At 41.4% G+C, this 26913-nt stretch overlaps 1 protein-coding gene across 17 annotated transcripts in view; it reads right to left on the bottom strand.

Moving 5' to 3' along the window:
* The window catches only part of kcnma1.L (potassium calcium-activated channel subfamily M alpha 1 L homeolog), a 673250-nt gene that overhangs the window by 113968 nt on the left and 532369 nt on the right, over positions 1–26913 (bottom strand). For all 17 annotated transcript variants that reach the window (XM_041568337.1, XM_041568334.1, XM_018240308.2 and 14 more), the window contains 2 exon segments: positions 6370–6488; positions 5266–5496 (listed from right to left, as the gene is read on the bottom strand). In XM_041568337.1, coding sequence (XP_041424271.1) covers positions 5266–5496; positions 6370–6488 — 350 coding nt within the window.

Genomic DNA, 26913 nt, shown 5'->3' with positions numbered 1-26913 from the left:
TCTGTACGCCACATAGTTTGGTATATCTATGCATACTGGGCATCAAAGTGTTCAGTAGACCCCTGGCGTTCATATTTAGGAAGTTTTATGCTGATACGTTACGAAATGTGTGGCATGTAATGGGGTAGAATTCAAGCTTTGTGACGATTTTCAGAAATTTCATAAAAACCGTTATGTTCAGCATTGCTTTGCAGTTTGGCAGTTTGCAGTAGAAACACTTATTTACCCATATTGGATTCGTCAGAATGTGTACTTTCTGAAAATATATGGTTTTCTGGGGTCTCTGTACTGTTAGGGGGTCTAATGTCGCATAATACACACTCCAGGTGCTCATATTGCAGCAGCCAGAGCGTCAGCCGTGAAAATGTATATACACTATTGTCATTTGGGGGTCTCTGTGCGCCACATAGTTTGGTATATCTATGCATATTGGGCATCAAAGTGTTCAGTAGACCCCTGGCGTTCATATTTAGGATGTTTTATGCTGATACGTTACGAAATGTGTGGCATATAATGGGGTAAAATTCAAGCTTTGTGACGATTTTCCGAAATTTGATAAAAACCGTTATGTTCAGCATTGCTTTGCAGTTTGGCAGTTTGCAGTAGAAACACTTATTTACCCATATTGGATTCGTCAGAATGTGTACTTTCTGAAAATATATGGTTTTCTGGGGTCTCTGTACTGTTAGGTGGGCTAATGTCGCATAATACACACACCGGGTGGTTATATTGCAGCAGCCAGCGCGTCAGCCGTGAAAATGTCTATACATATTGTCATTTGGGGGTCTCTGTGCGCCACATAGTTTGGTATATCTATGCACATTGGGTATCAAACTGTTTAGTAGACCCATATGTTTATATTTAGGATGCTTTATGCTGGTAACGATACATGGACAATACGATGCTGGAAAGTTGAAGCTTTGAGGCAATTTCCACATATTTCACCAAAACCGACAACTTTGGGAAAGCCTTGCGACTCAGTAGTTTGGAGCAATAAGGCATGGGTACCCATTTTAGATTCTGTAGAATGTGTACTTTCCAAAAATGTATGGGTTTGGGGGGTAAACATATATTTCTGTGTTTTTACCCCACAAAAATGCAGTCAATGTGTTGATTTTTCATTAGCTGAAGTTACCCACGGGACTGTTTGTATGCGCTAACTTCATTTTGGGGCCTCTAAATGCCAGATACTTTGGTAAACCTATGAACAATGGCCACCAAACTGTTCGGAGGAACCCTGGCAATCATATTTAGGGTGCTTTTTCTTGGTGCATAACGATACATGGGTGATATGGTGCTGAGAAGTTGAAGCTTTGAGGAAATGTTCAGATATTTCACCAAAACCGACAATTGTGGGAAAGCCTTGCGACTCAGTAGTTTGGAGCAGAAAGGCATGGGTACCCATTTTAGATTCGGTAAAATGTGTACTTTCCAAAAATATATGGGTTTTGGGGGGTAAACATATATTTCTGTTTTTTACCCCACAAAAATGCAGTCAATTTGTTGATCTTTCATTAGCTGAAGTTACCCACGGGACTGTTTGTATGCGCTAACTTCATTTTGGGGCCTCTAAATGCCAGATACTTTGGTAAACTTATGAACAATGGCCACCAAAATGTTCAGAGGAACCCTGGCAATCATATTTAGGGTGCTTTTTCTTAGTACGTAATGACACATGGGTGATATGGTGCTGGGAAGTTGAAGCTTTGAGGCAATTTTCAGATATCTCACCAAAACCGACAATTGTGGGAAAGCCTTGCGACTCAGTAGTTTGGAGCAGAAAGGCATGGGTACCCATTTTAGATTCTGTAGAATGTGTACTTTCCAAAAATATATGGGTTTTGGGGGGTAAACATATATTTCTGTTTTTTACCCCACAAAAATGCAGTCAATTTGTTGATCTTTCATTAGCTGAAGTTACCCACGGGACTGTTTGTATGCGCTAACTTCATTTTGGGGCCTCTAAATGCCAGATACTTTGGTAAACTTATGAACAATGGCCACCAAAATGTTCAGAGGAACCCTGGCAATCATATTTAGGGTGCTTTTTCTTAGTACGTAATGACACATGGGTGATATGGTGCTGGGAAGTTGAAGCTTTGAGGCAATTTTCAGATATCTCACCAAAACCGACAATTGTGGGAAAGCCTTGCGACTCAGTAGTTTGGAGCAGAAAGGCATGGGTACCCATTTTAGATTCTGTAGAATGTGTACTTTCCAAAAATATATGGGTTTTGGGGGGTAAACATATATTTCTGTGTTTTACCCCACAAAAATGCAGTCAATGTGTTGATTTTTCATTAGCTGAAGTTACCCACGGGACTGTTTGTATGCGCTAACTTCATTTTGGGGCCTCTAAATGCCAGATACTTTGGTAAACTTATGAACAATGGCCACCAAAATGTTCAGAGGAACCCTGGCAATCATATTTAGGGTGCTTTTTCTTAGTACGTAATGACACATGGGTGATATGGTGCTGGGAAGTTGAAGCTTTGAAGCAATTTTCAGATATTTCACCAAAACCGACAACTTTGGGAAAGCCTTGCGACTCAGTAGTTTGGAGCAATAAGGCATGGGTACCCATTTTAGATTCTGTAGAATGTGTACTTTCCAAAAATGTATGGGTTTGGGGGGTAAACATATATTTCTGTGTTTTTACCCCACAAAAATGCAGTCAATGTGTTGATTTTTCATTAGCTGAAGTTACCCACGGGACTGTTTGTATGCGCTAACTTCATTTTGGGGCCTCTAAATGCCAGATACTTTGGTAAACCTATGAACAATGGCCACCAAACTGTTCGGAGGAACCCTGGCAATCATATTTAGGGTGCTTTTTCTTGGTGCATAACGATACATGGGTGATATGGTGCTGAGAAGTTGAAGCTTTGAGGCAATTTTCAGATATTTCACCAAAACCGACAATTGTGGGAAAGCCTTGCGACTCAGTAGTTTGGAGCAGAAAGGCATGGGTACCCATTTTAGATTCTGTAGAATGTGTACTTTCCAAAAATATATGGGTTTTGGGGGGTAAACATATATTTCTGTGTTTTTACCCCACAAAAATGCAGTCAATGTGTTGATTTTTCATTAGCTGAAGTTACCCACGGGACTGTTTGTATGCGCTAACATCATTTTGGGGCCTCTAAATGCCAGATACTTTGGTAAACTTATGAACAATGGCCACCAAAATGTTCAGAGGAACCCTGGCAATCATATTTAGGGTGCTTTTTCTTAGTACGTAATGACACATGGGTGATATGGTGCTGGGAAGTTGAAGCTTTGAGGCAATTTTCAGATATTTCACCAAAACCGACAACTTTGGGAAAGCCTTGCGACTCAGTAGTTTGGAGCAGAAAGGCATGGGTACCCATTTTAGATTCAGTAGAATGTGTACTTTCCAAAAATATATGGGTTTGAGGGGTAAACATATATTTCTGTGTTTTTACCCCACAAAAATGCAGTCAATGTGTTGATTTTTCATTAGCTGAAGTTACCCACGGGACTGCTTGTATGCGCTAACTTCATTTTGGGGCCTCTAAATGCCAGATACTTTGGTAAACTTATGAACAATGACCACCAAAATGTTCAGAGGAACCCTGGCAATCATATTTAGGGTGCTTTTTCTTAGTACGTAATGATACATGGGCGATATGGTGCTGGGAAGTTGAAGCTTTGAGGAAATTTTCAGATATTTCACCAAAACCGACAATTGTGGGAAAGCCTTGCGACTCAGTAGTTTGGAGCAGAAAGGCATGGGTACCCATTTTAGATTCAGTAGAATGTGTACTTTCCAAAAATATATGGGTTTGGGGGGTAAACATATATTTCTGTGTTTTTACCCCACAAAAAATGCAGTCAATGTGTTGATTTCTCAGTAGCTGAAGTAAAGTCCTGAACAATTTGGATGTGCTAACTTCATATTGGTGTCTCTAAATGCCAGATACTTTGGTAAACCTATGCATAATGGGTATCAAATTGTTCAGTGGACCCCTGGCAATCATATTTCAGGTGCTTTTTCTTGGTACCTAATATAGTTTGGGATATGCGGAGCAGCAAAATAAAACCTTTGAAATGATTTTTCAGAATTTTGAATTTTTTGTTGAAAAACCGCTATGTTCAGACAAGCTTTTATGTTTGGTAGTTGGGAGTAGAGAGACATAGTTACCCATTTTGTAATCGGCAGAATGTGTACTTTTCAAAAATGTATGGTTTTCTGGGGTAAACCTACGGTTTCAGGATTTTTTGCCTTGGAATCTAAAGCATGCCGTTTTCTGCCTTAGTGCTTTCAAAATTCGGTAATATACTGCCGGGAGTTTTTGCTGTACAGAAATCCTAAATCTCCCTAAAACTATACATATCTGGTATTGGCACGTTCGAGAGACATAAGGCTTTCCAAATCAGTTGGATTTTCATCCGTAAAATGAAATATTTTTCTGGTATAAATTGATATACGATGAAAAATGGTAATTTTTCATTTTTTTTTGGTATTTAGCACTATAAATTTTTTTGCACAGGTGGAAATACATGAAAACTCAGGCAGATTTAGAAAGCTCAGTTTCTACCGAAAAAAACAATGTATAGTTTTCCTAGGTAAACTATAGGTTTCCCCTCAGAAAATGCCCCTAAAGTGAGAGAGCACAAAATGTTTCAAAAACGGCTGGCATTTCGCGTAACCAAAATGTGAAATTCTGCTGGCACTTAAAGGGTTAAGGCCAGCTGGATTTTTATCAGTGGTGAATACATTTATATAAAGAGACAGGAAGGCCATGCACTAATGAAAAAATAAGGAACAATAGGAGTACTTAAGGAAGGGAATGTAAATTAATATAACAAACAGGGATGGGGAAATGGATACACATGTGGAAGACATTAGGGGTTAATTTATATTTTGGTCACAGAAAAGGCGCGGAGGTCTCTAAAATACTAGTTATCTGCAGTTTCTGGAGGTGTACTGTTATTTACATTTTGCAACCTAGTCCCACATAACACACACACGCAAAACAAACAAGCATCAACGTGTCCCACATTATTAATGAAGCATAAATGAACTTAAGTTAGATATGAATAATTAACCTACCCAATTTAAAAGAAATAAAGAATAGGGCCAAGTTGTGATTATTGTAAGTAAATAGGCAACCCCTTTACTGCCACAAAAAGCTGGAAAGCAGTGTTTCACAAAGAGGTTACCAAGATTTACTCTACATAGACATTGCTCCCCCTGTCCTCCTCATCCCTCTCCCCAACACTGCATCATCCAGAACATACTTTTGTTTGTCACGGGAATCTCGAGCCTTGACTCTGTTCTGACGGTTGGCTGAGGCTGTGTGTAGTATGGAGGTAACAGACGAACTTTTTTTGCTAGACGAGTGCGAGGAGTGTGAAGAGTGAGACAGGCTAGCTCGCGATTGGCTGGCATTATGGTCGAACTGCATCAGGCAAAAGATGAGGTCTGTGGGAACCAGTTCAAACTCATATGGAGGGTTGGTTATAACATACCTTGTAAAGATACAAAGACATTTAAGATGAGATTCCTACTACATGTAAAGAAGCAAACTATAGGTTATTAATGTTTATAAAATAATTGTGTCAACAGGCACAATGCTTTATTTAATTAAGTCTACAGTATCCACAGTTAGCAAAATACAAAGCATTTCTTTCCACCCCTAAAAGAATACATAGAAAAGGTAGACCTGATAATGACAGACACTCTGTCTATTTACTGCAATGCATTCTTAGGTTTAGATTTTCACCAAGGTGCTTAGTTAGCCCTTATCTCAATATCTTCTTATGTCTCTCTGGATTAGTTGGGGGGGGGCTACAGGCACTGTAAACATGCAAGATTGATGCAAGATTTCATTTCTTAACTTTGGCACTACTGAGAAATCAACTAATATAGCTAAATTCTAACAATTTGGAGGCTGTGCCTGGATTACTAAACTGCCAGAATGAAAAACCAGAGAGAGGAATGTTAAAGTTTAAATTTCAATATTAGAAAGATGTTAAAAATAAAGCCTCAAAACTCCTGAACTGCTAAAACTGTTTGGAAGTCAAACCACCCCTTCAAAATGTGAATTAACCTTGTAACTCATTACCAAGGCTTGTCTTGATTCAACAAAATCGCAATTTGTGACTAATGTAAATGCCACTATTATGAATGTAATGTGTATTAAAAAATATAGATATATAGAAATATATAATGCCGTTTTTCACACATTCACTGTAATCCTTTATAGCTATGCCGAATTTTATGCCATGAAACTTGGCGTACTGATGTGTAATTATACGCCGTTTTTTTACACACCGTAATAAATATACCCTAAGAAAGAACATGACAAATAATAATTTAGTTAGAATCAAACCCTTCCCCACCTTTTGGTACACTGGCTGGGTGTGCTGATGTGGGCATCTCTGAGTCGGTATATACCAAAGCACAGCATGTTGTAGGTTTTTAATGCTTTGCAGTAAAGGTCTCCATAACATCCACCATCCTGCAGAGATAAAGAAGCACATTAATATGTAATATACATACAGGGAGGTCACGGTTAATTAATATGGTGCACACTACACACTTATAGTAGAAACCTAGTCCTAGCAACTGTTTCACTGTTCCACAGTAGCCAGGAGGCACATTAAAAGGAACACAACTGTAAAAAAAAGGAATTAGGCTATGAGGATCCCTACTAGTTTATGATGATGATGATTTTTGTTAGTTTTACACAAAAAAGGGTGTAAAATGAACCTCATATTTATATACTGTAGCTGCAGCATTTAACATAATAGTTAATAAATTTTGTGTATAAAAGTTCCAGTGTGCCAATTTATAGAAGTTACATTAGAATTTATTCATAATATTATAAAGGGGCATTATCTGTGCACTGGCAATCTAAATATTTACTTCAAAACAACATGGAATTGCTTCAGTTTCCCTGTTCAGCTCAGCAATAACCATAGTCTTTTGTGAATAAAACAGACAGAAAGCATATTCAATACAAGCCCTATTTATTTATCTATCATGTTTAACAACACAGTACAACACAGTAACAACACAGTACACTGAACCCTTACAACAAATATTAGTAGAAATGCTGTATTTTATATAAGGAGCTCAAGGTACCAGGCTGAAGTTTCAAAATATCTATAACAATGATGATTTAGGTCACCGTCTCGGATTCTGTTATGAGTGTCATTGACACCCACATGGTCAGTTAGCCCGCATAAGCTGTTAGGAAGCTAAGCTTAGCGATGGTGGTAAATCATGGAACAGCAAATGAAGTTCACATGCCCTATGAGCAAATGTTACATGGCTTCTGTTGCAGAATGCTCTGGTTTCTGAGCTTCCCTGTAATGGGAAGGTTTGGGTAGCTGGGATCTGTTTTCTTGGATAAAGCAGCCCACGGCACAATCACAACTCAGGCGAGTGTAGCCTCTTTGCGCCCGTTTATTTTCTCATAAACAAAATAAAAAGTACAAAATAAACTCCTCGCCATTTAAAAGGGGTTGTTCGAATTCAATGTCCAAACCACTGACAATGTTTTAAATGTTTTTGAAAATCAGTTATGCCTAAAAGGAAGTAAAAAAAGTCTATAGTAAAGTTAGTTTGTATACCTTTTAAATCTGTCCTTCTCCTCTCTCTGACCAGCTTTCTGAAGGGATGGGAGTAGCCTATTTTGAACCTGACACACTGATAACTTCCTTTATGCTTACATCATCACTTTGCCCTTACTTGTTTCTTATTGGATATTGATTCTGCCCTCCCCCTAGCAATTCATTGGTTGCATGTGTAGTTGAACCAGTCACATAAGTGTAAGGATCATTGGTTCATTTTTCTGTTACATGGGCTGCTGTCTTGTGTGTATTATTTGAGAGTTCCATATAGGTTAACTTATTTTTATTGTGCAATTACTTTGAGGTGTTTTTATCTACATGTATGAACCTCTATATGTATACATGACCTTATTTGAAAGTCTCTGTCCACACACATACACATCCCTTCCTTTTGACAAACAACCACACAACCATGCAAATAGAGCTGCCAACTGGTTAGCTGGTAAGAATGATGCATAATGCCAGTTTTATATAATATGGGAAGGTAGGTATTTTTCCCAGAAAAGATGGCAATTCTACACACAGACAATCACAGTCATATCATCCTGCAAAGCAGGGTCATGCAATCTTGTACTCCCCCACCCCTACTTGTGCTCTCAGTCACCTCCCTAAGCTATGAATGAATAGACTGACATAGGGCTGCCACATTTTCTCAGTAAGAAAAATAAAGCACTTTTTATCTTTCTTCCATATTCATAATGTCAAGAATGTCAAGTCCTCAAGCATTATTTTTGCCTGCAGTAAGCACTGAAATTGCCTCAACTATCCACTCTCTCACTGATAAGCATGCTCCTTCACTGTTCTGTGTTGTTGATGTCCATTACTAGACTAGAAGTTTGTTTAGGACAGTGTTGTTCAACTTCTGTAGTACTTTGAGCTGGAGTTTTCTAGACTACATGGTGGAGAACTAATAGTAGAAGACAGTGTTGACCACTCCCAGTTTTAAAAGCTGCACCCACTTTAAACCATGCCCATAATATCACAAGAAGTTTGAATACTATATCCACATTAATGGTGGTAGCGCAGCAAAAAAACAAATGGTTGGTATTAGGTTATATTAAGCCATACCCTTAAATCCATATGCCGCTTCCTCCCCTGTGGATAACACAGCACTCCACAGCATATAATGCAGGCAGAGTATAGCACAACAGGGAGCATAGGACAGTCAGAGTAAGGCACACAGGGAGCATAGGGCAGACAGAGTATGGCACACACAGGGAGCATAGGGCAGGCAGATTATGACACACTCAGGGAGCATAGGACGGGCAGAGTATGGCACACACAGAGAGCATAGGACAGGCAGAGTATGACACACACAGGGAGAATAGGACAGGCAGAGTATGGTACACACAGGGAGCATAGGGCAGGCAGAGTATGGCACACACAGAGTATGGCACACGAAGGCACTTAGAACAGACAAAGTACACACAGACAAAGTACATACATAATGCAGGGACTTATAGCCTGAGTCTGAGATGTGAACAGTGCATGGGGCTTATAGGTTCCAAATGTTAGACGCCCAAGTGATTGTAATGAATTATCTGACCTTGTTAGCAGAAAACTCCACTAACCAAGGGTTCTGCTTAGCAATAACCAGAGAGTGATCCTCCTCTTCCACTTTTGCTTTTTTCAATGTCCCTGGGCCCACTTGTGTAGTAGGGTGAATTTTTTTTTTGGTTAAAGGGATACTGTCATGGGAAAAATGTTTTCAAAATGAATCAGTTAAAAGTGCTGCTCTACATACCAATAGGCTGGATTGAAGATAAAATCGCCCTCTACGCGGACGATGTTATTTTGTTTCTAGCGTATAAAGATAGGTCTTTGGAAGTGACTCTGACGGTTCTGACTGAATTTGGAGACATCAGTGGCTTAAAAGTCAACAAATCTGAGTCTGAGATGTGAACAGTGCATGGGGCTTATAGGTTCCAAATGTTAGACGCCCCCAGTGATTGTAATGAATTATCTGACCTTGTTAGCAGAAAACTCCACTAACCAAGGGTTCTGCTTAGCAATATCCAGAGAGTGATCCTCCTCTTCCACTTTTGCTTTTTTCAATGTCCCTGGGCCCACTTGTGTAGTAGGGTGAATTTTTTTTTTGGTTAAAGGGATACTGTCATGGGAAAAAAAAATTTCAAAATGAATCAGTTAAAAGTGCTGCTCTAGATACCAATAGGTAGGATTGAAGATAAAATCGCCCTATACGAAGACAATGTTATTTTGTTTCTAGCGGATAAAGATAGGTCTTTGGAAGTGACTGACGGTTCTGACTGAATTTGGAGACATCAGTGGCTTAAAAGTCAACAAATCTATATCTTCATTTTCTCTCTAGGTGGGGACACCCCGATTGGGCAAGTAAGTGGGATGAGCTGGGTATCTAAATTTAAATACCTAGGTGTTGTTATCACGCAGGATCATTCCCAATATATCGCAAACAACCTAGAACCAACTGTGCAAAAGTTTAAACGGGCTGCCACCCAATGGCTCAAGTTACCTTTAACTATTTGGGGACGCTCCAACTTATTTAAAATGATTTTCTTGCCCAAGCTGGTATACCCTCTATTACACTCCCCAATCTCAGTCCCTGATGCCTTTTTTAAAAAACTAAACTCGAGTATTACATCATTCATATGGGACAATAAGATGCCACGTATGTCACTGAAATTACTGACAGCGCCGACCGAAAAAGGTGGTTTAGCACTCCCGAACATTAAAAACTATTATCTAGCTGGCCAAATATCATACCTACACTCTTGTTTCCATTCAGACCTGGATAATCCCGCTACTCTGCTACAGGCATCCATCATAGGTTCCCTAGAAGCTCTTCATAATGCCCCATACAGGCGCCTCAAAGACTCCCCCCAACTGCCAGAAGTTATGGCACTCCCCATACGCTTATGTGGGAAACGATATAAACCTGCAGATCTGCCCCCTTCACATATTTCTCCTAAACTTCCTCTGTGGAAGAACACTCCCTCATTTCAATAGATTGCCAGATTTCCAGTATTGGCCGAACTTGGGCGTCAGACATATCGGTGACTTAATCAATGGAGAGTTGTTCATGTCATTAGAACAACTAAGTGGGAAGTTACTCAATCCTGCCATTCAACTTTATCGCTATCTGCAATTGCGACATGCCTTTAAGGCTCAATTTGGTTCCTTAACTGTTACATGGGTAAGCTCGAAACTTGAATCTAGACTATGGGATCCACAAACCAAGAAACTGCTCTCTGATATATATAGGCTACTCCTGGACCCAAATGTAGACCCATTTACTCCGTCTTAAATGGTCTCAATATATCCCAGAACTTGATCATGAGAAATGGGAGGAGGCTACTGAGAGTATATATGGGTCTTTGATATCCACTCGGGACAAAATGATACAATTTAAGGCTATACACCAGTTATATATTACTCCTATCAGATTGAAACAAATGGGTAGGTCAGTGGATGGACAATGTCATAGATGTCAAACCCTTAATGCAGGATTCTTTCACATGGTGTGGGAATGTGAGGTCGCTTTTGGTCAGCAGTTGTCCACTATTTAAGCCAAAATCTTGATCTCCCGGGAGTAAAATCCCCGTTGGTATGTCTATTAGGGGTGGTAGAGGAGTTGGTGCCTCTGAACAAAACCAGGAATCTTTTACGGGCTACACTTTTTTATGCCAAAAAGCTGGTGGTGATGAAGTGGATGAGCCCATATCCTCTCAATATCAAACAGTGGCGGGAATTAATAAATAAGACGCTACCACTTATTAAATTGACCTACATTGCCAGAGGTTCACCCACAAAGTTTGATAAAATCTGGACTTCCTGGATTGATGCCAATCCCGGAATCCCTCTCCCAGACTCACCACAATAGTAAGTGGGGACTCCCTATACTTGATCTGCATATGTTATGATATTGACTTATACATGTACTAATGTTTCGGTGCACAACCTTGTATATGTCTGTTTTTGTTGTGTGTTTTAAAAACCAGAAATAAACATCTTTAAAAAAAAAAGTGCTGCTCTAGCAGAATTCTGCACTGAAATCCATTTCTCAAAAGAGCAAACAGATTTTTTTATATTCAATTTTGAAATCTGACATGGGGCTAGACATATTGTCATTTTCCCAGATGCCCCATGTCATGTGACTTGTGCTCTGATAAACTTCAATGACTCTTTACTGCTGTACTGCAAGTTGGAGCGATATCACCCCCTCCCTTTCCCCCCCAGCAGCCAAACAAAAGAACAATGGGAAGGTAACCAGAAAGCAACTCCCTAACACAAGATAACAGCTGCCTGGTAGATCTAAGAACAACACTCAATAGTAAAAACCCATGTCTCACTGAGACACATTCAATTACATTGAGAAGGAAAAACAGCAGCCTGCCAGAAAGCATTTCTCTCCTAAAGTGCAGGCACAAGTCACATGACTTGGGGCAGCTGGGAAATCGACCATGTCAGATTTCAAAATTGAATATAAAAAAATCTGTTTGCTCTTTTGAGAAATGGATTTCAGTGCAGAATTCTGCTGGAGTAGCACTATTAACTGATGCGTTTTGGAAAAAAACATGTTTTCCGATGACAGGATCCCTTTAAAGTTTGGCTTTCAACTCTACTGTGCATGCACTCCCATGTAAATGAAGAAGCAGAAAGAGGATTGCTCCATGGCTTAGTGCAGTTTTCTGCTAACAGGAGCACTGTCAGAGGGGCTGCTGTAAGTTCCATTGTGCAAAGAGATAACTGTGATTCAAGCTTGTACCTTGTATTGCTTTAACAGTGTTTAACATTGTAATTTTAATTAACCTATGCCACAAGTTCAAGAGCACTATGGGGTGCAAAAGCATGCCCCTTAGTGCTTTTTCTTAAAGCACTGCAACAAGGTATGGCTACCCTCTGCACAGTCCAGTACCAGCTGCAGAGGCCAACAACGACTGCTACAAGGCAGTCATTTCTGTAAAGTACAGGGCTCTATTGCGGGCTGTAAAGAGTGTAGAGATTTGCAACAATTTTTTTTAGGATGCAGAGAAGGGTGCAAAATGCAAAAAAAGGAGTAATCTGCCATTTTTTTTGCATGCACATACTAGAAGTTGTGTGGGGGTCACCTGGGAGGAAGAATGTGAATAGTGGCACTCAGTGAGTAGCTGGTCTGTTTTTTTGTAGAGGTAATAGGTAAGTGACTAAAATCACTGAGACTTCCTAACATCTTGTAGGCCCCAGATATTTCACCTTTCCATCTTTTCAAATTTGTCTAAATTTTCAATTTTTTTGTGGTATTTGAATTATTTTTTTTTTATTAAAGGAAAACTATACCCTCCAAACAATATTGCATAAAGCAGCTCATATGTAAACCCTGCTTCATATAAATAAACCATTTTCATAATAATATACTTTTCTAGTAGTATGTGCCATTGGATAATCATAAATAGAAAATTGCCATTTTAAAAAATAAGGGCAGCCCCCGGGATCATACGATTCACTGTGCACACAAACATGCCAAACAAACTATACTTGTTAGGTCACATTAGCCAATTAACATACAGAGTTCTGTCTTTTGCTTCAACACTTCTTCCTGTTACAGTTAGAGTTGTAGTATTTCTGATCAGGTGATCTCTGAGGCAACACACAGACCATCACGAAATGGTGGCTCAAGGCAAGAGATGTAAAAGGACAATATTTACTTAAGTACAGTATATCTGTTGCTTAAGTATTCATTTTGGGGGTATAGCAACTCTCCAGTTGGAAATTTCAGTTTCCTTTCCTGGTAATGCTCACACATACTGTACATTGTTGAGATGGAAGAATTAAAATTTTCCCTCTCAATGTATTTACGCCATTGGACAAAATTCAATGTGTGCAGGGTTGCAATAAAACGAATACAGGGATGTCAGTCGTCCCGGGCTTGGAGACTTCAAGTTTTAAGAGGCCTGGTCGTACTGCTGAAGCAGCTACACAGGAGACAGACAAAGAAGGTGCGCCTGGGAGGAACCAAAAAGCTGTGCTGGAAAAGAACAGCTATTCCAGAAAAGAACAAAGACATTTTGCATGCTTTTAACAATACAATATGCAGGTAGATCAATTGTTTCTTACAATAATATGGTAACTAAGTGCAGAAAAGACTTACTACTAAGAATGTTGTTTGAGTCTGTTACTACTTGAATATATTAAAAGTTATTATCATGTTCATGCCTGAGTGACTTTTGTTTTTAAAAGGAAAAAAAAGAAGCAACTATAATGTGGTTATCTGAAGGTTTTAACGAAACAGAGAAATAAAATTGAGACATTTTCAAACTCACATATTTAATACTGCGTTTATAAACTAAAACCTAGGTATGCTTTTCCCTTTATTATATGTAGAATACTACCATTGCAAAGGAAGCAATCTGCGGCATCATATGAAGCCCTCACAAATCTCAACACTTCCAGCAGCTGCACAGCAAAGTAGGCAACAAGCTGAACAGAAAGCAGTGTACCTGCATTGCCATCATAGATTCCCAAAGAATAGCATTTGTATGTTTCTTTTGTTCATTTGTATGAGATTTGAGGTTTGAGCATATCTAAACATGTGAGCTAATTGATACCATTTTATTTTGCCTGGTTGTGTCAATTTATTCAAATAAATTGTCATGCAGTCAAAAAGTGTGACTGAAAAAATAATCCATGTTGCACGAACTCTTTATTGTAGGACATTCCTTACAAAGGTTGGATAGCATCATAGAGCAATATATATATATATATATATATTGATATAAATCACTAGTAGGCAGCCGCACTCTGATCCGGATTTTTTAATTTAATGTGGGTGCTTGCTCAAATTGTACATGTAAATCTTCACATAGAGCCGCAATTTATGGCCACATCCTTGATAAAGGCCCTAAGATCAGGGTGGGTTGGTCAAAGTGTAGTTGTTATCTTTAATTTACCACTAGATTATTTATACAGTCCAGTACATGCCCATAAACTGCACAGAGTTCTGTTCATGACAACATACATTTTTTCAGCTAACTACATGTGAAAAGCTGGACAACACTGAGTTGCATAGTGGAACGATGTAGTAGTAGCCATTTAAAAGCATTTGAATGCTTTTTCTAATAACTACTGCATGACAGATTATGTTACATGCATTTGGAAAGTAATTGCAATGCAAGTCTATGGTGGGCTATTTCAGACTCAAAATGCATGCCAGACAATTGTAGCCCAGAAGGCAATCTACTGTAAAGTTAAAAAGCTGATAACATTGTATGCAGCTGCTAATGATTATATCCATAACCCTTTGAAATGTGGCTGGGGCATTCTGTAAACCAAAGGGCATGACTTTGTACTGGAAAGAACTACCCGGTGTGACAAAAGCAGTTTTTTCCTTGGCCTGTTCAGTTAATGGTATCTGCCAATACCCTTTTGTTAAATCCAATGTCATAGGATACCGAGCAGTATGCAGTCTGTCTATGAGCTTGTCTACCCTCGGCATTGGTGTCTCCAAGTGTCAAACTTGGATACAGAATTAAGCTTGCGAAAATCATTACAGAACTGCCAGCTACCATCTGGCTTGGGAACAAGAACAATTTTTGCCACTTCATCAGCCATAGCTTTGGGAATCCTATAGGGTTTGAGTATAACATGAACCCCTGGCTCAGTGACAATATCATGCTCAACAATGGGAGTCTTTCATGGAAGGTCAGAGAAATTATCCCTTTTCCTCATAAGGAATTCTTTTACCTCTTGCTTTTGGAAGGTGGAAAAAGTTTCTGCAATGGTAACCTCAGGGACCAGAGTGGTCTCACGAGTTACATTAGAAACAACATAGGATGGAACTGTAACCAATGACATTCTGTCTTTCCCAGGTTTAAGTAAATTAACATGATACATTTGTTCTGGCTTCCTCTTGCCAGGTTGGTGTACCTTGTAATTTACCCCCCTAACCCTCTCAATCACTTCAAAGGGCCCCTGCCATTTGCAAGGAACTTGCTCTCAACCGTGACTCTGTCTCCAGGTAAAAAACACATAGTTTAGCATTACGGTTGTATATCTTTTGTTGGGCAGTCTGGCTTGGGCCAGGTTTTTTTTACAATGGCATAATTGAAGCAATTCTATCTTGCATCTGTGATATGCGTTCAATTACACTCCTGTGGGGTGTCACTTTCCCTTCCCAAGTTTCCTTGGCTATGTCTAAGATCCCCCTAGGATGTCTCCTGTAGTGTAACTCAAATGGGGTATAACCTGTGGAGGACTGGGGAACTTCCCTAATAGTAATTATAAGATTGGGTAATAGGCAGTTTCCCATCTTTGTCCACTACCTTTTTCAACATACTTTTTAACATACATACTTTTAAGGGTCTTGTTGAACTGTTCCACTGACTAGACCATCTGTCTGAGGGTGTTAGACAGAGGTTTGCAATTGTGAAATTTTGAATAATTTACAGAGTTCCTTAGTTACTCTGGACATGAAAGGGGTACCCTAATCAGTGAGGATTTCTTTAGGGATCCCAACCCTACTGAACACATGAAGCAATTGTTTGGCTGTTGTTTTAGCGGAAGTGTTGCACAAGGAATAGCTTCCGGGTAGTGAGTGGCATAATCCATGATCACTAAAATATTTCCCAAGCCACCCATGGCAGCGCTTCACCAACGTGAGTATTCCCCGCCCCTCAGGTCACTGGACAGGAACGGGTTAATTCAACTCCCTATAATATCCTCTCCTCCACCGCTTCCTCCTTGTCTTTTTTCCTGTCCAGGTCACTACAGGATGGCTTACCGAGTTTCCAGGGGTGGTAATCTCCCTCTATTCCCTGATGCCTCCCGAATGCTCCCCAGAGGGGATAGCTGAGGAGAAGGACTGTAGGCTGGGTCGACTTTCCACCTGTTTGGCGCATAGCTGAGGCTTGCCGGTGTTTCGGTGGTAGTATGCGGCTTCTAGTTTTACCGCTAGCTTCCGAGCGCACTACAGCATTGGATAATGGCACAGATGCGTGTCAATTCCCGGAAGTGCGTCACAGGAAGTTCCCCTCCCAGAGCCAGAAAACGGACGCGTACGTTGCTTTCCAGCAATAGGATGTTCCTTCCGCTCACCCTATTTACATGCGACGGTTAAGGTCGCACTGACGTCATACGCGCGTCTCAGGTTGAACGAGGAGCGGTGAATTCTGCTGGTGAGCAGATATAGGAGGAAAGGTTTGGCTTTCAGGTGCAGTTGCTGATTTTTCTTTTTTTGGATTAATAGGTTACAGTCAAAGATGGATCAGCCCGGCTCTGGGAAGGGGGTGCAGCCTAAAGGTTATAGGTAAGCTGAAGAATGCTTAAGCTAGTATGGGAGAGAGAGTTTAAGGCTTATGGTGTTTATTTTCCATTTTTAGCCTCTACGGAAACACAGAAAGGGGAAGATCAGCAATCAAGAAAACAGTCAGTGACTGAACAATCTTCTGCGGAGCCTCAAGCTCCTCCTTCACCTCAACTAGATGCTTTGGTGTCATTGATAAAGCAGGCTGTTGTGCAGGGGATGCAAGAAGCATCATCTTCAGTTAAAAGACCTAAGAGGTCTAGGGAAATGATTTATGAATCGATGTCAGAAATCTCGGAAGATGAGTTCTATGATCCGGCGGATGGTCAGTCTGATCTGTCTGAAGAAGGAGAGGTTCTTTCTGAGGAGGAGTCTACATTTGATTCTTCTACTGTGGATGGCCTAGTTAAAGCAGTAAGGAAAACACTAAGCTTGACTGAAGAGTTGACTAAAAGTTCATCGGCTGATAAATTGTTTCCGTCAGTAAAGAAATGTTTGTCTACTTTTCCAGTCCATGGCTCGATTAAGGAGCTAATTAATTCAGAATGGAAGAAAACAGAAAAAAGAGTTGTTATACAAGGGAAGTTTGCAAAGAAATATCCGATGGATGAGGCGAACGCAAAGCTGTGGGATAACCCACGAAGGTGGATGCAGCGGTAGTGCGGTTGGCTCGTAAGACTACTTTACCGGTTGATGACGCAGTAGCATTTAAAGACCCCATGGAAAAACGCATGGAGTTTGACCTTAAAAAATCTTTTGTTTCGGCGGGGGCATCTTGTAGGTCGGCAGTTGGATTAACATCAACCTCGAGAGCAATGAAAATCTGGGTGAATAATCTTGAAGAGGCTATTTCTACAAATGTGAAAAGGTCGACGTTACGAGATATGTTATCGGATATGAAAGTAGCAACTAATTTTGTGGCCGAAGCATGCCTTGATCTTGTTCGTTTGGCAGCCAGGTCCATGTCTCTGTCAGTAGCGGCTAGAAGGGCATTATGGCTGAAACCTTGGCTGGCTGATTCTGCTTCCAAAGCTAATTTGTGTCAGTTGCCTTTTGAAGGAGGCAGACTGTTTAGTGAGAATCTGGTTCAATAATTAAAAGAGTGTCCGGTGGTAAGAGTGTCTTTCTTCCACAAGAGAGAAGGTTCAGACGACAGGGGTCAAGAGCAGAATCACCGGGAAATAGAAATTTTCGAGGCTCAAGACAGTACAGACCTGGAAGAACACAGAGTAGACAATCATCTTGGAGACCCACAAAAGGAGAGCCACGCCAGGTGCCAAGAAAGACAACTTCTTTTGGAGCCTCCTCTTCAAGTAGAACACAATGAGATTTGGCCGGCCCAACCCTGTGGTGTAGGAGCGCGTCTGGCGCTCTTCAAAAAGGTTTGGGTCGAGAATATACGGGATTGCTGGGTCCTAGAGATTATAACAGAAGGTTATCGTTTAGAGTTTTCCAGAATCCCAAGACACAATGTATTTCGGATATCTTCACTTCCAAGAATTCAAGGGGCGAAATAAATATTTCAGGAATACGTAGATCAACTGTTAGAGATTGGAGCAGTAGAACCCATACCTCTAGCGCAGCAGCGAAAAGGGTTTTACTCCAAGCTTTTTCTCGTCAAGAAAGCCTCGGGAATGTACAGACCAGTATTGGATCTTCGACCCTTGAATCGCTTCATTCATTGCAGGAAGTTCAAAATGGAGTCCCATGCCTCTATAATTGCAGCAATTCCTCCTCAGGCATGGCTAGTAAACCTGGATCTCAAGGATGCATACTTCCATGTTCCAGTGTACAGCCCGCACAGGACTTGTCTCCCATTCGGTCTGTCCACCTCCCCAAGAACTTTCTCAAAGGTCCTAGTGACAGTGATAGCCTTCTTGAGAGTGGAGGGAGTAGCAGCCTTTCACTATCTGGACGATATACTTCTGGTATCCAGCTCAGAGGAGGAGGCAATAAAGAGCAGGGACAAAACCGTGGTGGTGCTACAACAGTTCGGATGGGTAGAAAAGTCACTTAATCCCGACACAAGAACTCGTTTTTCTGGGGGCCGTTTTGAACACTGTACAGGGGACAGTGTCTCTGCCAGAACGGAAGATATCTCAGATTATAGATCGAGTGAATTTCTTCCAAAAATTACAAAGTGTTCCCATCAGAGATTGCATGTCGCTCCTAGGATTGTTTTCTTCCACCATACAGATGGTGCGTTGGGCGAGGTGGCATATGAGGCCTCTCCAAATCTTCTTCCTAAAGTCATGGGCGGCCAACGCTTTGAACCTCAAGAAACACCTTCATATTCCGGAGCAGGTAATCTTGAGTCTAGATTGGTGGCTAGTTCCAGAAAATTTGTCCAGGGGAATACCGTTGACGGAGCCGGATTATGTGACAATAACAACAGATGCCTCACAAACAGTTTGGGGAGCAATGTTGGATGAGTCGTCTGCCCAAGGACAATGGGACTTGTCTCTTCTTCCTTCCAATGTGTTGGAGCTGATAGCTATAAAGATGGCCCTGTTAGTATTCACAGAAAGAATAGACCACAGATGGGTAAAGATCTGATCGGACAATGCCACGGCGGTGGCTTACATACGCAAGCAAGGCAGCACCAGAAGTGTGCAGTTGATCGAGGAATTGTCGACAATCATGGCATGGGCAGAAATAAACCTAGAGGGTTTAGTAGCATTTCATGTGCCAGGCAAATTAAATGTGCAAGCAGATTTTCTAAGCAGAAATGCGCTAGATCCAGGAGAGTGGTGCATGAATGCCGCTGTGTTCCATACCATAACTCAAAGATATGGCAGTCCAGAGATAGACCTTATGGCCTCGGATCACAATCACAAGTGCAAAAGGTTTTTCTCAAGGTACCCATCTCGAATGTCCAGTGGAATAGATGCTCTGAATCAGAATTGGAGGCAGATATTCGGCTATGTCTTTCCACCCTTTCCATTAATTTGGAGAGTGCTAAAGAAGATAGACAAAGAGGGGGCACGAGTAATTGCCATAATTCCATTTTGGATCAGACGTCCCTGGTTTGCTCTCTTGAGACAGATGGCGGTAGAGGCGCCAATGAAACTACCTGCAGTCAAGGACCTTCTGATGCAGGGTCCAGTGCCTTTTCAAGATGTCTTCCACCTGTCGCTGATGGCATGGAAATTGAGAGGCAGAGGCTTTCAGATGTAGGTCTGGAGAAGGAGTTGGTGGATTTTTTATTAAAATCCAGGAAGAAGTCGACATTGACTCAATACTACTGTGTATGGTCGTGTTTTGCCAAGTTTGCAGAAAACCAAGGGTTTGACCCTAGGAGTCCTTGTGTGACTGCGGTAGTGCAGTTTCTGTTTGCTGGATATCAAAGAAGACTCAGTGTTAGTACCCTAAGAGGACAAGTGTCCGCTCTGTCAGCATTGACGTGCAGGTCTTGGGCAGAAGAGCCTCTGGTGATACGTTTATTCAATGCCCTAAAGAGAGAGTGTCCAACAAAACGATTGAGGGTACCTCCCTGGGATTTGCCTTTGGTCCTGAATGTGTTGGCAACAGCTCCTTTCGAACCTTTGGAAAGTGCCTCAGACTGGCATGCTACTTTGAAAGTCCTATTCCTTGTGGCAATAACTTCAGCATGTAGAGTGGGGGAGATTCAGTCTCTCTCGGCGAAGGAACCCGATAAAGTTGTCTTAAGACCAGCGTTTGAATTTCTGCCGAAGGTGGTGTCCAAATTTCACATAGATTTAGAAATAACTTTGCCCTCATTTTGTCTGAATCCTAAAACTAAGCAAGAACGTCATTGGCACACATTGGACCTAGTAAGAGCTATTTCGCACTATCTGGATCGGACGCGGTCATGGAGGAAGACAGAAAGACTTTTTGTCATACCGAGGGGCCCAAGAAGAGGTTTTGCTCCTTCGAAGACAACCATTAGTAGTTGGATTGTTGGCTGCATAGTATTGGCCTATCACAAGGCAGGCAGAGAGGTGCCAAGGAACCTAAAGGCTCATTCTACCAGAGCACTGGCTGCCTCCTGGGCGGCAGAAGCCAGAGCTCCGCCTGATGCAATTTGTAAGGCTGCGATGTGGTCCTCGTTACATACCTTGATTAGACATTATAAGTTGAATGTCTTTCTTTCCCAGGTGCCAGATTTGGGAGAAAGGTGTTGCAAGCTGTATTGCATTCACAATAAAATATATAAGCATTAATTGTGTCCCTCCCTTCTTTTTGGCTTTGGCAGTTCTCACGTTGGTGAAGCGCTGCCATGGGTGGCTTGGGAAATAGAGAAATTTTATCTACTTACCGTAATTTCTATTTCCAAGTCACCTTCCATGGCAGCATTCACCAACTTCCCTCCCTTTTAGAGCTTGGATACATAGACAAGGAGGAATCGGTGGAGGGCGGATATTATAGGGGGTTGAATTAACCCGTTCCTGTCCAGTGACCCGAGGGGCGGGGAATACTCACGTTGGTGAATGCTGCCATGGAAGGTGACTTGGAAATAGAAATTACGGTAAGTAGATAAAATTTCTCTATATTGATGTCCCCAGGCAGACTTTAACAAAGGGCCCAGAAAATCCATGGCTATCCTCTCAAAGGGTATTTCAATAAAGGGTAATGGGATTAGGGGACTACAAAAGTGTGGCATTGGAGCAGAAATCTGGCAAACGGGACAGGACCCACAGTAATCCTTTACCTACTGATACACTCCAGGCTAAAAAGACTTCTGCAAAACTCTTTTGGTAGTTTTATCAACACCCAAATGTCCCCCCATTACATGACCATTGGCAAGATCCAACACCATTTTCCTGTATGGTTTAGGTACTACTAATTTTTCAATCACCTCATTTGATTTTTTTGATACTTGGTACAATAGATCCCCTTTTAAAGCCATGTGAGGATAGGTCAACCTGAGCCCTGGCTCAATGGGTTCCCCATCAATTACTTTCACATTTTCTCTAGCTTTTTTAAGGATAGGGTCTTTTAACTGTTTTGTACCGAAATTCTCTTTGTGTACATCCAAGTCAGAGAAATCGACAATATTGTCATTAACTGACTCACTGGTTTTCCCACTAGGGTTTGGAACATCTTCAGGTTCCTCCAAGTCTCCCGCTAATATCAAGAAAAGGAAAGCTGGGGTTTTTGAGGAGGATCCTCTGAACCTGTTATTTCTGAGTTTTCTATATGTACATGTCCTTCAACCACTACATCAGAGCAGGGAGAAAATGATTGATCCCAGTGATCCCAAAACGGTTGAAAAACTGTCCCAATTATAGCATCATGCAGCAGGTGTGGTACTACCCCTGCAGAGTGAGTCACTCTACCAAGGCCCGTTCTAAACTTCAGGGTTGTCATGGGATACTCCTGTATATCACCCTGCAACTTCGGGCAACTTTGGAAAATAAAGTGCCATCCCGCCGGCGATTTACATTTCAGCCGGCAAGAAGGTAGAGGAGGCAGTTCAGGGAGATTAGCGCCCTGAAAATGAGGAGATTTGTTGCCCTGACCCTAAACCAATAAACCATAAAGTCCATAAAGTCATATTGGGGTAACATGATAATACACTTCAGTCAAACCATGATTGGCAGCCCACAATTCATATTGTTTGGCAGCCATAGCAAGGATTAACAACAGGGTTTATTATACACTGTTGACTAAGCACAACACTGACCTTCAAGATGGACATCTAGGAGTATCTAGTTAGTATTTAGTGTCTATAACTGCCTTCAGACTGCTCCTTCCCCCAGCTAGAATGGGGGAGGGCCCAGCCTGGAACCCCAACTTGACCAGTTTTTCTTCATAAAGGAGACTTTTCAAACCTTTTACCACCCTAGCTGCCCTTTTCTGGACCCTCTCCAATTAAATAACATCTTGTTTGAGTGCTGGAGTCTAAAACTGCACAACATATTCTAGATGGGGCCTTACCATCGTTCGGTATATAGTAATAATAACCCTCTCCTCCCGCAAATCTATGCCCCTTTAAATACAGCTCGAGACCTTGTTTGCCTTTGCTGTCTGGCAGTGCATGCTACAGCCAAGTTTATTATCTACAATGACTCCAAGGTCCTTTTCCATTATGAAATTTCCTAGTGCAGTCCCATTAAGGGTATAGGTGGCTTGCATATTTTTACAACCTAGGTGCATGACCTTACATTTATCGACACTGAATCTCATATGCCACTTATCTGCCCGGATTGCCAGTTTGTCAGTATCCTGCTACAAGGATTCCACATCCTGGATGGAATTAAGTAGTTTTGTGACATCTTCTAACACTGATATATTCCTAACTATAATATATGTACATTTACATAATACCTTTATTTACCAAATACTGTGTCAGCCACTGACTAGATTGAGCTGAGCCAACAATGCAGCTATAAGGAGGGTATTGGAACTCTGGCTACCCATTCTATACACTGAAGAAAATAACTGATTTAGCATATTTGCCTTTTTTGTATCTGTTACAACCACATTTGTACCATTATTTAAAGGAGCCACTCTCTCAACCTGCATCTTTTTTTTACTATTAATATACTTAAAAAAACTAAAAAACTTTTTGGGGTTAGTCTATTGTATTGGTGTTTTACAATATTTGCTACCGTATATACTCGTGTATAAGCCGACCCGCGTATAAGCCGAGGTACCTAATTTTAACTAGAAAAATTGGGTAAACTTATTGACTCGCGTATAAGCCTAGGCTGAAAAATGATGGACTGGGAGACTTGGCACTCTATTAATAAATACCCCCAGAGCTCACAAAAAGGGTGAGGGGAGAGGGGAAGGGTGGGAGAGAGGGAGGAGGAGGAGGATGAAAGGAAACCAATGGCAGGACAAAGAACTGAGAGGGAATAGAAGAGGGAGAGAAGAGCAGGAGAACATAATAAAATAAAAGCAATACGGAAAAATAGAACAAAGAAAGTTCTAGTCACTTGTATAATATTGGCTCCATTTTATTGCTGTACTAATTAATAATAATAATAATAATAATAAAGGGACTGAAGAAAATAACTTTGAACATGGGACACAACAACTCCACACAAGTCAGGGATATTAATATAAGTGGATTTATATAGAATAACTGATGGCCGACGTAGTACCTCAGGCTGCGCTGGTTTCCTTCCTCCTGATGTAACGGAATCTAGTGTGTTTAGGGCCCAAAGATTTTAAACTCTGCTGGGGCAATGGGAGTGATGTTTAAAACTTTTACAGTGAGCGCGCTCCGCTCGCCTTCTCCCTGTCACAGCTGAAGTAATTTGATCCGGCAGCAGAGACTGTGACAAGGGAGGAGGAGCGGCAGCAAGGGAAGCTCTGAAAAGAAAAATCTGCTGCAGAGAAGAAAAGCTCCGAGGGAGCGGGAGACACTACTTACGGTAGGACGCGCTGGATTAGGGCAGTCTTGCAGGGGACACGGAGGAGCTCATGAAGCGCAGCCTCTTTTACAGTGAGCGCGCTCCGCTCGCCTTCTCCCTGTCACAGCCGAAGTAATTTGATCCGGCAGCAGAGACTGTGACAAGGGAGGAGGAGCGGCAGCAAGGGAAGCTCTGAAAAGGAAAATCTGCTGCAGAGAAGAAAAGCTCCGAGGGAGCGGGAGACACTACTTACGGTAGGACGCGCTGGATTAGGGCAGTCTTGCAGGGGACACGGAGGAGCTCATGAAGCGCAGCCTGTTTTGCGCATGACCCGCGTATAAGCCGAGGTAGAGTTTTTCAGCACATTTTGGGTGCTGAAAAACTCGGCTTATACGCGAGTATATACGGTAATATTCATTAAATGGAGCTTTTGTCCCCTCTGACTTGTAGTTTTTAAATGCCTTTCTCTTCTTTTCTATTACTTTGTTACTTCTGTATTAAGCCACATAGGGTGGTTCTTAATGATTCTACATTTACTTCTTACAGTAATAAATTGAAAACAGTAACAGTTTAATATAATTTTAAACGACAACCATTTCTGTTCTGTGTGGTTAGCAGAAAACATAATGCCCCAATCTATACCCTGAAGGACAGCCCTTAAAGAAGAAGGAAAGCTACTGAGGCAGATTATTGGCAATATATTAGCCACAATAGCAAGCTTTAACACTATATTTATTCTGTAGAATGCATACCAAAAATATTACAGCAGGGAGGGGAGGTAGGAGGGGGAGAGGAGCATATTGAGAATGCTCATGCCATGCCCTGGTGTTTTAATCTGAAAGAAAGAAGTCTGATACAGAAGTCTATGTATACACAATCGAAGGAAAGAAATGCTGTGTTTCTTTTGACAGAGGACAGAGGAAAATTACTTTTGAGTGTTTACTGGTGCATTGGCAGCAGAAGATGATTTGGTCTGGGGGGCAGTAGAGGAAGGAGCTGCGGCGCGCAGCGTGTCGCGGAAATTGTTATGGCCATGCCCACCTTTTTATAGTCACGCCCATTTGACTCCACCTATTTTACCATGTGCTTTTACCGAATTTTCAGGACATCCAAACCATAGCATTGGGGCAACATTTGCTTAAAGCCTGAACCCAAGACAGGACTATATAATATAGTAAGAATCAGTGAACACAGGCACTCCAGGCCTATTATAAGTCTGACATCTACCCAAGCACTGCCTTACTCTATTGCCCAGGCACATCAAGGGCAAATAAGGTCTTGAGCTGTATTTAAAGGGGCAGAGATTCACAGCAGGTAGAGGTCATTCTTCCACTTTATAAAGCACTGGTAAGGCCCCATCTAGAATATGTCGTACAGTTTTGGTCTCTATCACTCAAACAGGACATTATAGAATTGGAGAGGGTACAGAAAAGGGCAACTACGCTGGTAAAAGGTATGGAAATCTTAGCTATGAGGAAATACTGGCCAAATTGGGCATGTTTATGCTGGAGAAGAGGCACTTAAGGGATTATATGATAATTATGTATAAATATATAAGGGGATCATATAATAATCTCTCTAATGTTGTATTTACCAGTAGGTCTTTCCATCTGACATGAGGGCACCCATTCTGATTAGAAGAAAGGGAGGTTCCGCCTAAATATTGGGAAGAGCTGTGAAGATGTGGAATTCTCTCCCTGAATCAGTTGTACAGGCTGATGCATTCGGTAGCTTTAAGAAGGGGTTGGATGGCTTTTTAGCAAGTGAGGGAATACAGGGTTATGGAAGATAGCTCATAGTTGATCCTAGGCCAATTGCCATTTTGGATTTTTTTCCCCCTTTGAGGCAAATTGGAGAGGCTTCTGATGGGTTTTTTTTTGTCTTCCTCTGGATCAACTAGCAGTTAGGCAGGTTGAAAAAAGTTAAAAAGTTGAACTTGACGGACATGGGTCTTTTTTTCAACCTAACTTACCATGTTACCATGTCATAATATAATGGGACAATTGTACATCTCCAATTCCACTCCATCAGCATAATAGTGTTATATGAGATGGTTTGAGAGGAGATATATCATCAGCCTGTTCTTAATGGGGGGTATTATTGGTTAAACTGGCGTGCTGTGCCTGTAGGAGCAGAGGCAGACCTAAAGCAATGAGACTCTTCTGTTCTGGATATGTACCCGCACATTATCCCCAAAAGTTTGCTGCCCCCAACCCAGATTTCGCAGGTGGGCACCCCTAGCCCAAACGGTCCTAGTACTCGGCCATGAGGTCCTAGCGCATGCATACTCCCCTCCCCACTATCGCGCCTGCACCGGAGTGCTGGCCAGGCGCAGCAGTTTCCAAATTCACACAGTTGCGGGGCCCAAACCCCACCCCCCTCTATTTGGGTGCAGACTGTAAAGGCAGCGGCTGTGGACAGACGGTAAAAAAAATTATGAAATGTCTGCAGCATACTAAAGGGGGGTGAAATTCTCGGGGGACCATGGCCTCCCTGGCCCCACACCGGTTTTGACGCCTGGTGTATTTATATAGAACTTTCTGATAAAGCTTATCAGAAAGTTAAGCTTTAACATTTGCTTTTCTGAAGTCTTTGTTGCCCCAATGTATATTTGTTGTTGAATGAAACATTAAATGAAACTACATTATAGTCACCAATTTCCAGAGGTTCAACCACTTGCACATTTGCTATATGTTCTTTGTTGGATCACTAGATCAAGTATAGCAT

The sequence above is a fragment of the Xenopus laevis genome, chromosome 7L (genome assembly GCF_017654675.1).
Source record: "Xenopus laevis strain J_2021 chromosome 7L, Xenopus_laevis_v10.1, whole genome shotgun sequence".
NCBI classification, from domain to species: domain Eukaryota; kingdom Metazoa; phylum Chordata; class Amphibia; order Anura; family Pipidae; genus Xenopus; species Xenopus laevis.
This window is presented reverse-complemented; position numbering and strand designations above follow the sequence as displayed.